The 11517-nt window shown below is 41.6% G+C and overlaps 1 protein-coding gene across 1 annotated transcript in view; it reads right to left on the reverse strand.

The window, feature by feature from the left end:
* LOC311143394 (inactive dipeptidyl peptidase 10-like) overlaps positions 1 to 11011 on the reverse strand; it is a gene marked incomplete at both ends in the record, with an annotated part of 262413 nt that extends 251402 nt beyond the window's left edge. The window contains one exon of the mRNA XM_084179228.1: positions 10955 to 11011. Within this exon, the coding sequence (XP_084035354.1) occupies positions 10955 to 11011 (57 nt within the window). The remainder of the gene's footprint in view (positions 1 to 10954) is intronic.
* Positions 11012 to 11517: the final 506 nt, after the last annotated feature.

Here is an 11517-nt window from a genome sequence, read left to right on the forward strand (position 1 = left end):
TAGCTAGTTAGCTACATACGCTGAGTACACCTCCACAAGTCTGGTTCATCCTTGTGAGCAAAATCCAAATGCCTGAAGGTACCACGTTCATCTATACAAACAATGTAACGCAAGTATAAACACCATGGGACCACGCAGCCGTCATACCGCTCAGGAAGGAGACGCGTTCTGTCTCCTGGAGATGAACGTACTTTGGTGCGAAAAGTGCAAATCAATCCCAGAACAACAGCAAAGGACCTTGTGAAGATGCTGGAGGAAACAGGTACAAAAGTATCTATATCCACAGTAAAACGAGTCCTATATCGACATAACCTGAAAGGCCGCTCAGCAAGGAAGAAGCCACCGCTCCAAAACTGCCATAAAAATGCCACATTACGGTTTGCAACTGCACATGAGGACAAAGACTGTACTTTTTGGAGAAATGTCCTCTGGTCTGATGAAACAAAAATAGAACTGTTTGGCCATAATGACCATCGTTATGTTTGGAGGAAAAATGGGATGGCTTGCAAGCCGAAGAACACCATCCCATCCGTGAAGCACGGGGGTGGCAGCATCGTGCTGTGGGGGTGCTTTGCTGCAGGAGGGACTGGTGCACTTCACAAAATAGATTGCATCATGAGGAAGGAAAATTATGTGGATATATTGAAGCAACATCTCAAGACATCAGTCAGGAAGTTAAAGCTTGGTCGCAAATGGGTCTTCCAAATGGACAATGACCCCAAGCATACTGGCAAAATGGCTTAAGGACAACAAAGTCAAGGTATTGGAGTGGCCATCACAAAGCCCTGACCTCAATCCTATAGAAAATGTGTGGGCAGAACTGAAAAAGCGTGTGCGAGCAAGGAGGCCTACAAACCTGACTCAGTTACACCAGCTCTGTTAGGAGGAATGGGCCAAAATTCACCCAACTTATTGTGGGAAGCTTGTGGAAGGCTACCCAAAACATTTGACCCAAGTTAAACAATTTAAAGGCAATGCTACCAAATACTAATTGAGTGTATGTAAACTTCTGACCCACTGGGAATGTGATTAAAGAAATAAAAGCTGAAATAAATCATTTTCTCTACTATTATTCAGACATTTCACATTCTTAAAATAAAGTGATGATCCTAACTGACCTAAGCCAAGGAGTTTTTACTAGGATTAAATGTCAGGAATTGTGAAAAACTGAGTTTAAATGTATTTGGCTAAGGTGTATTTAAACTTCCGACTTCAACTGTATACTGAGATCATGTGACAGATCATGTGACACTTAGATTGCACACAGGTGGACTTTATTTAACTAATTATGTGACTTCTGAAGGTAATTGGTTGTACCAGATCTTATTTAGGGGCTTCATAGCAAAGGGGGTGAATACATATGCACACACCCCTTTTCCGTTATTTATTTATTTGAATTATTTGAAACATGTAATTTTTTTTATTTCACTTCACCAATTTGGACTATTTGGTGAAATCCAAATAAAAATCCATTTAAATTACAGGTTGTAATGCAACAAAATAGGAAAAACTCCAAGGCGGATGAAAACTTTTGCAAGACACTGTAATTTGTATGTAATGCATCATTCTCTTTGATGATCCATAAATCCAGGTAATTATTTTTTTTCTTATCAGTCTGCATGGTGAATTTGAGATATTCATAGCTCTCGTTTAATAGAGTTTGAAATTAATTTAGTTCCTGCTGACTTCCTTCCCAGAGCACAAAGACATCTTTGTATCTCTTCCATAGGAGGATTTTATCAAGTAGGGGTTGTGTCTGTTTGTAAATGAGTGCTTCCTCAAATTGTCGCACATACAGGTTCGCATAGTTGGGGGCAAACGGGAGCCCATGGCTACACCCCTAATTTGAAGGAAAAAGTCTGACTCAAAGATGAAGTAGTTATTGGATAATACCAGTTCAGCGAGTTGCAAGATGCAATCATTGGATGGCGCAAGGGTAGGGTCTCTCTGCTGAAGGAAGTGTTGCAGCGCCTGCAAGCCTCCAGTGTGTGGGATGTTAGTGTACAAGCTCTCCACATCAAAAGTGGCCAGCAGGGTGCCCCCTGGTATCCTTCCTAAGCCTGCTATCAATGAGATCATGTGCCTAGTGTCTTTGAAAATGTATCTGTGATAAGATGCAAAAAAAAAACATTTGTAAAAAGGTATTAATTAGCATGTTGGCTATTTAGAATTGTATAATAGTAGCCAAGTCAGTTGAATGTCGTGTTTTTTGGGTCACTACCATGGCATGAAAATACTATCGTATTTGCATCAGTACCATGGTATTTTCCTGCCATGGTAGTGACCAAACAAACATGATAATAACATGGTATTTTTTTCATTGTACTACCATGGTACATTTTTGTAAGGGCTTTGAGTGGTGGACCATTCTTGATACACATGGGAAACTATTGAGCGTGAAAAAAACTCAGCAGCTTTGCAGTTCTTGACACAATCCAGTGTGCCTGGCACCTACTACCATACCCTGTTCAAAGGCACTTAAATGTTTTGCTCGCCCAATCACCCAATAAATGGCACACATAAACAATCCATGTCTCAATTGTCTCAAGGCTTCAAAATCCTTCTTTAACCTGTCTCCTCTCCTTCATCTACACTGATTGAAGTGGATTTAACAAGTGACATCAATAAGGGATCATTGCTTTCACCTGGATTCACCTGGTCAGTCTATGTAATGGAAAGAGCAGGTGATCTTAATGTTTTGAATGCTTGCTGCAAGATGCTAGCCATCATATTAGCTGTTAGTAGCTTGCAGCAAGCACCATGCCCGATCTGTCTCCCCGTGTCTCCTCCCGTGATCTCCTCGCTCACCGGCTGTTGTTGCCAGCTAGCCAGCATAGCAAAGCTTATCTATACAGTCTACTGAGTTATTCAGCATATAGTACAGCTTCGCCTCTTCCTCTCTGGGCATAGCTAGCAAGCCCATGGAACCTCTTCTGTCTCACTTTACTGAAACACTGCCCATAGTGTTTGATTGACAGGTCTAACACAAGTAAAAAAAGACAGCTATAGCAGCTTAGTCGGCACCGCACACTATCTCTATCAGTTTGGGACATGTTTACTGCCTCACAGAGCTTTGTTCTATTTTAATGCAGCTGTCGCAAAGCGCTCCATTTCTCAACTTGACAAGTCCAATTTCTAGGCTTTTTTTTGTGCCATCCCTCATTTTCAAAGAGTCCAAAATCTAGTTAATTTTTGCTACCTTTTTAAGTGATGATAATGATCTACACTTTCCTGCTTTCGGAGCTCTTCCACTATCTATAGCTGGCAGATTTGTGAAGAGGATGAGGGGAAGAGGAATCCAGAAGAAGAATAAAGAGATTAATACTAAAATAACTAGAAAGGCAGTGACACCTTCACACGGTTTCAAAAGAGCTTAGATTTCCAAATGAAAGCCATCGTATCTCAAGTTGTATTATGCTGATCTCAACTTCCGACTTGTGCTTGAAAGTCTTGTCAAGTCTTCAGAGTTGACAAGCCTCAATCCCATGCAAGCAAAATGACCACTGAAGTGTGACCTTCCCAAGTAGTCCAACTTTCCATTCTTAATCTGTTTTTGACTCAACTGAGGGTGAGTTTGCAGAAGGCCTCGCCTATACGTTGCACGTTATTTCTCTCAACAACCCAGCCACAGAGCCACAATAGAGTAACATAAAACTTCTGTTTGACGGTCAATCTTCTATGTGTGAGTGAACAACATTTGTAAATGAAGCACTTTGCTTTTCTACAAGATGCGTGATTCTAGGTCGACAAGAGAAACGTGCTACTTTAACTATGAAAGCTTTGGGAAACCCACCGCTGACTATTCCACGGATTCTAAGTAACAGCTACCAAGATTGATCAAATCAAACTAGCACATAAAGCACTCTTGCTTCCCAGCATGGGACAAAATTGTGCATCTTCACATCATTGCAGTCCTTGGCAAAGTCAGCAGGTTTGTGTTATTCATACCGGGGCCTGTGGTGGAAGCTAAAAGAAGATTCACCCATACACAATAAATAAGCCAACCACATCTTGTATTTAAAGAGCCTATTTATTCCACATATGAGATTAAAGAAATATGAGGACAGATTCCTGAATAGAGCTGTGAGTTAATATTGAATCACCATGGACATTCTTAGAAAGGAGATAATACTCTGCAGTTACTTTCTATTGATGATGTACACTGAGTGTAGAAAACATTAGGAACACTTGCTCTTTCCATGACATAGACTGACCAGCAGTAGCCCCCCCCCCCCCCGAAGGTGAACCTTCCCCCCAGTCTGAGGTCCTGAGCACTCTGGAGCAGATTTCCATCAAGGATCTCTCTGTACTTTGCTCCGTTCATCTTTCCCTCGATCCTGACTAGTCTCCCAGTCCCTGCCGCTGAAAAACATCCCCACAGCATGATGCTGCCACCACCATGCTTCACCGTAGGGATGGTGCCAGGTTTCCTTCAGACGTGAAACTCGGCATTGGTTTCATCAGACAAGACAATCTTGTTTCGCATGGTCTGAGAGTCCTTTAGGTGCCTTTTGGCAAACTCCATGTGGGCTGTCATGTGCCTTTTACTGAGGAGTGGCTTCCGTCTGGCCAATCTACCATAAAGGCCTGATTGGTGGAGTGCTGCAGAGATGGTTGTCCTTCTGGAAGGTTCTCCCATCTCCACAGAAGAACTCTGGAGCTCTGTCAGAGTGACCATCGGGTTCTTGGTCACAACCCTGACCAAGGCCCTACTCCCCCGATTGCTCAGTTTGGCCGGGCGGCCAGCTCTAGGAAGAGTCTTGGTGGTTCCAAACTTCTTCCATTTAAGAATGATGGAGGCCACTGTGTTCCTGGGGACCCTCAATGCTGCAGACATTTTTTGGTACCCTTCCCCAGATCTGTGCCTCAAAATAATCCCGGAGCTCTACGGACAATTCCTTCGACCTCATGGCTTGGTTTTTTCTCTGACATGCACTGTCAACTGTGGGACCTTATATAGAAAGGTGTGTGCCTTTCCAAATCATGTCCAAATCAATTGAATTTACCACAGGTGGACTTCAATCGAGTTGTAGAAACATCTCAAGGATGATCAATGGAAACAGGATGCACCTGAGCTCAATTTTGAGTCTCATAGCAAATGGTCTGAATACTTATGCAAATAAGGTATTTCTGTTTTTTTAATTTTTATAAATTTGCTAACATTTCTAAAAACCTGTTTTCACTTTGTTATTATGGGGTATTGTGTGTAGATTGCAGAGGAACATTATTAATTTAATCAATTTTAGAATAAGGCTGTAACGTAACAAAATGTGGAAAAAGGGAATATCATTATGAATCCATAGTGTCTGTAGCTTTTAGATGTCTATCTGGATCCACCATGCACATTTAGGTCAACTACTTGGCAAACAAATGATTGGCAAACGTTGTTATTGGCCAAAGCAGGGCTATTTTGACGAGGGTCTACTTTCAACAGCACTTCTGCTAGCCTCACTCTCGTGTCAACAACAACGTCAACAACAAACAAACTGTTGACCTAGTAGCTCATTGTCTCTCAGGGCAGAATGAAGCATCATGGGAATTGAGAGTTTATTTTGCATGATTTTTCATATCTCCTTCCAACAACAACCCATGCAGTCCCTCTCTATCCGAACTATAAAGCATTTTTCACCACATTTGCTTTACATAACAAATTGCCCACCGGGGCATCCAAACACACTGATACAATGGCCATCTACGACTCCCTAGGCTGAATGCATCTTCATGGTGCCAGACTCAAAGGGCATTGTACTGCACACCAAACACTAGCTACTGTATCTTAAGAGTTTTCTCTGTTTGAGATGTTGGTATTTACTGCCATTTGTCCCAAGACGAACACTGATGGCCAAATGTTAACATGAAATATGCAACTCAGTATGAGTATGCGCTGCTATTGATGGCTTAATATTTGCTATTAATAGCTTAAATGTCAGCTTATTGAGAGTTCATTGAAAATAGATGGCCCTTTTTTAATTAGTTGGAATTTCAGTTCATTTCCTGAATTGACTGCACCTCAATTCAAATTGACACCAACCCTGGTATTAAAAGTAGATTTGCAAAAAAAACTCAAATCACAAGACTGTCCCAAGGTAAGATTTGTCCCTGTAAAGTAAGCCTTACCAGGTACAGTAGCATTATGGTATAATGATATAAAATTGTAATTTAGCAGACACTGCTATCCTAAACAACTTACAGGCATTACATGAATTCAACATACAGTTGTATGGTCCAAGTGGAAACTCGATTCCCAATGAACCGGTAATCACATATCAAATGTGATTATACTGTACACTAAGTCAATCATCAGTGCAGTGGCAACAGGGAGAGAGCCTACACAGAAAAAAAGGTGCTATCTAGAACCTAAAAGATTTCTTCGGCTGTCCCCATAGGAGAACCCTTTGAAGAACCCTTTTTGGTTCCAGGTAGAATGCTTTTGGATTCCACAGAGGGTTCTACATGGAACCCAAAAGGGTTCTACCTGGAACCATAAAGGGTTTTACCTGGAAGCAAAAAGGGTTATACCTGGTACCAAATAGGGTTATACCTGGTACCAAATAGGGTTATACCTGGTACCAAATAGGGTTATCCTATGGGGATAGCCGAAAAACCCTTTTGGAACCCTTTTTTTCTAAGAGTGTAGAGAGCCATGGGATGTGGCTCTGTAGTGGTGGTACCTCTGAATTACACTTACTGTATGTATATGTACATGTACATTGTTAATGGCACACTGGCCTGAGGCCAGTAAAAGCATACTGGGATAGGCCAGGGCAGAGGGTGTGGGATTTTGGGGGTCATCCAACTTACCGTCAGGAAAACCCTTGGGTATAGACTGGTGGTCTTGTCAGGGTTGTGTTTTTTTGCCCAGTTACTATAGTTAGCACCTGACATACTGTATGTTCATTATGTAAGTGTAAGGGTACAATAGTTTTTTGGGGGGGTTAAACTATTGTGTCAGCATCCATGATATTGTTCTAAGTATGTCACTGCAGTAGATGCTTTGAAACTTGCAACGCTCAAGTCCTCCATGGAAATCCACAGCAAAATATCGTCATTAATAAGACAGAAAGCAAATGCACAATTCAATAGCCCTGGGTGAGATGTGCACTTTCATGTATCTGTTTAAACTGCAGGGAATCCATGCCCTAATTGTTTTTTATTTTCCCAGGCTCATTTTTTAGAACACATACACACATAATTTATATCTGTTAGATTTTGAACAGAAATAGCCCACAAACACAAAGACGTGAATGCATTAATGCAAAGGTAGGCTAAGCTATTATCCATTAAATTGGCCAGATACTCAAGTGGCCGCTCTAACAATGAAAATACATTTCTTCAAAAATGGAAGGCATTCTGGAGGAGGCAAGATCAGGTGGGACCATTCTAGCCAATGAGAGGACATACACACGTGTGAACAACATGCACAACAGTTTCCACTACGTACCCCAGCCACAAAGATCGAAATTGGCTATATCGTAACAATTCATGAATACAAAAATGTGCTTTTTGGTCTTAATTGAAGGTTATGGTTAGGCATAAGGTTAGCAGTGTGGTTAAGGTTAGAAGATGATTTGTAAAAATAGGCAGGGTTTATGACTTTGTGATTGTGGTAACTAGTGACGACTAGGCACAACTCCGATATATATATAGTGTTTTTTCTCAAATTTGCTGGGATGTCACGTGTCCTACTTATCAGTACACCCGTAACAATGTAATCATTACGAAACTTCTATTCGATCAAATAAGCCACACATAGAAAATAAGCCATACATGTTTTTGTTAGCCAAATTCTACACACTCATTGACCTCCATACAAAAACTCCTCGCTTGGTGAGCGAAAAAATATGAAAAAACACCATCCTGTTGGAGAATTTTGGGCCCACCTCTTCCTCTCTGCCTTCCCCTATACCCATACAAGCACACAGGCACACGTACACATACAAACTCTCTCTCTCATCCTCTCTCATTCAAACACACGCACTCTCTCTCTCTCGCTCTCTTACACACACACACACATATACGCACGCACAAACATACAAACACACACAGACCGACATTTCTGCGGTAGCCTAATTGAAAGTGATGCATAACTTCAGAACCAAACTGCACGTACCCAAGTATGTTCACATCATGGACAAATGACTGCATGCTGTGCTATTGAAAGGTTTAACAAATGAAATGATAATGTGACATAGGCTACGTTCAGCTACCTCATAAAGGTAGTCTTCTCCAAAGTCACATTAATCATTCAATCATCTCCTAGGCTACTGAAGGCACTCAGAGACAGTCCTATAAGAGGAACGCCATTTGTCCTAAGTTTAATCATTTATTTTGTATATTATTTTGTTGTTGTAATTTTTACCCCATTTTGTCTCTCCCCAATTTCGTGATTGCGATCTTGTCTCATCGCTGCAACTCCCCAAGCTTGGCTTGGCGGGTCCGAAACATGACCCGCCAAGCCAAGCTTCTTAACACCCCCTTGCTTAACCCAGCTGCACCAATGTGTCGGAGGAAACACTGTTCAACTGACGACCGAAGTCAGCCTGCAGGCACCCGGCCCCCCACAAGGAGTCGCTAGAGCACGATGAGCCAAGTAAAGCTCCCCAGGCCAAACCCTCCCCTAACCCGGACGACGCTGGGCCAATTGTGCGCCACCATATGGGACTCCTGGTCACGGCCGGTAATGACACAGTCTGGGATCGAACCCCAGGTTGTAGTGATGCCGCAACACTGTGATGAAGTGCCTTACATGCTGACCAGACCACTCGCGTGTGTGCATCTGCATGCGCCATCGCGCGCATGTTGATTTTGTCCACCCACACCAGACACACGCAGGTTGAAATATCAAAACGAACTCTGAACCAACTATATTAATTTGGGGACAGGTCGAAAAGCATTAAACATGTATGGCAATTTAGCTAGCTAGCTAGATGTTGCTAGCTAATTTATCCTGGGATATAAACATTGGGTTGCTATTTTACCTGAAATGCACAAGGTCCTCTACTCCGACAATTAATCCACAGATAAAAGGGTAAACCGAGTTTGTTTCTAGTAATCTCTCCTCCTTCAGACTTCTTCTTCTTCTTTGGACTTTATATGGTGGTTGGCAACCAACTTTAAGGTGCATTACCACCACCATCTGGACTGGAGTGTGGACCTCAGTTCAACTTTCAATCACCCACGTGGGTATATGCTCCTAAAAAACAATGAGGAGATGGGAGAGGCGGGACTTGCAGCGCACGAGCAGTGTGGGTACAATGATTGAATAACATGTATGTGTACATTTATTTTGCAACACTCGCGCACGCGACGTGGGCGGTGTGGTCAGCATGTTAGACCGCTGCGCCACTCGGGAGGCCACTAATTTAATATTTTATCCAGCCCTACAGTGCCTTAAAAAAATATTCACTCCTCATTCCTTTTTCCCCAAAAAATTGTGTTACAGCCTTAATTGAGTAGTGAATTAAAAGCACAGATTCAACCACAAAGATCAGGGAGGTTTTTCAATGCCTCGCAATGAAGAGCAATGATTGGTAGATAAAATAAAAAGCACACGCTGACTAATATCCCTTATTAATTACACTTTGGATGGTGTATCAATATACCCAGTCACTACAAAGAGACAGGCGTCCTTCCTAACTCAGTTGCCGGAGAGGAGGGAAACTGCTCAGGGATTTCACCATGAGGCCAATGGTGATTTTAAAACAGTTACAGAGTTTAATGGTTGTGATATGAGAAAACTGAGGATGGATCAACAACATTGTAGTTAATCCACAATACTAACCTAAATGACAGAGTGAAAAGAAGGAAGCCTGTACAGAATACAAATATTCCAAAACATGCATCCTGTTTGCAACAAGGCACTTAAGTAATACTGCAAAAACATTAGCAAAGAAATTAATATTTTGTCCTGATTACAAAGTGTTATGTTTGGGGCAAATCCAACACAACACATCACTGAGTACCACCATTTTCAAGAATGGTGTTGGCTGCATCCTGTTATGGGTATGCTTGTCATCGGCAAGAACTAGGGAGTTTTTGGGGATAAAAAGAAACGGAATACAGCTAAGCACAGGCAAAATCCTAGAGGAAAACCTGGTTCAGTCTACTTTCCAACAGACACTGGGAAACAAATGTACCTTTCAGTAGGTCAATAACCTACAACACAAGGCTAAATCTACACTGGAGTTGCTTACCAAGATGACATTGAATGTTCCTGAGTGGCCTAGCTACAGTTTTTGTCTTAAATCGGCTTGAAAATCTATGAAAATGGCTTTCTTGCGATGATCAACAACCAACTTGACCAAGCTTGAATCATTGTAAAAAGAATAATGGAAAAATCCAGGTGTGCAAAGCTCTAAGAGATTTACCCAAAAAGACTCACAGATGTAAATCGTAAGGTGTTTCTAACATGTATTGTCTCAGGGGGGTGAATAGTGAAGATATATTAGTAGTTTATTTTTTGTAATTTGCTTAAGGCTTTTTCTTCCACTTTGTGTTTTGTGTACATCGTTCACCAAAAATTGTAATTATGTCCATTTTAATCCTACTTTGTAACCCAAAAATGTGAGATTTTATTTTTCAAGGGGTGTGAATACTTTATGAAGGCACTGTAAGTAATACAACCAGCATCATCTTTGTGAGAGATTGGCGGACACGAGCGCAATTTCGCACAATGATTGATAACAATGTTATCTCTATCAGGTGTCCATTAATTGTGCCTGCTAGGAGTCCCACAAACTCAAGTTTATAGCCTAAGTTAGTTGATCTGAGATGACAAAAACAGAAAGCTTTTCCCTACATTGGAAACGTGTTTACTCAGTATACTAATGCTTGGGGATGGTGTCCCGAGTCAAAAATATAACCAATTCACAAACTTGCAAAGGTAAGTAACACATCCGTACACGCAAAACATCCGTCGATATGAAATAACCGCTCACTTTACATCGCTGCTTACCTTATCATCAGAAGAGTAACGACGAACATTCTGGGATACTCCGGCAGTTTGATTCATGTTTCAGCACCTTGGACCGCTCCAGTGGCGGCAGAAAGAAATATATATCACCGTGCGTCTTTATGAATCCGCGCTCTCTTTGTATTGAGCAAGCAATGTTATGTTGGCGATAGATAGAGCGCAATTGGCCGACAGGGGACTCGTTGGAACTAGTGATGGGTCGTTCTCGAATGAACGGCTCTTTTTTAATGGCTATTTTTGGTGAACGTGAGGAACCGAATCGCATCTGTGAAAGAGCCGTTCATTTGGCTCCCTGATTGGCATACTGTTACTACTGCTTTTTGAGCTCCAGACAACTATTATCTGCATATAACATTATATGCAACAACATTCTCTGAAGGTTGTAATTCCTTACGACAGGAACAATAGATAGTGAGGAGAGATACTTTTTTCTGGTCCACACACATTTTTACAGTGCTTTAAAAAAACTTTTTCTGCTGGCCATCTAATAATTTGGTCAGGTAACAATGTATTTGAACTCACATGTGACGGTCTGACATAATGGC

This window comes from Coregonus lavaretus (assembly GCF_964263955.1).
Source record: "Coregonus lavaretus genome assembly, chromosome: 16".
In the NCBI taxonomy this organism is placed as follows: Eukaryota; Metazoa; Chordata; class Actinopteri; order Salmoniformes; family Salmonidae; genus Coregonus; species Coregonus lavaretus.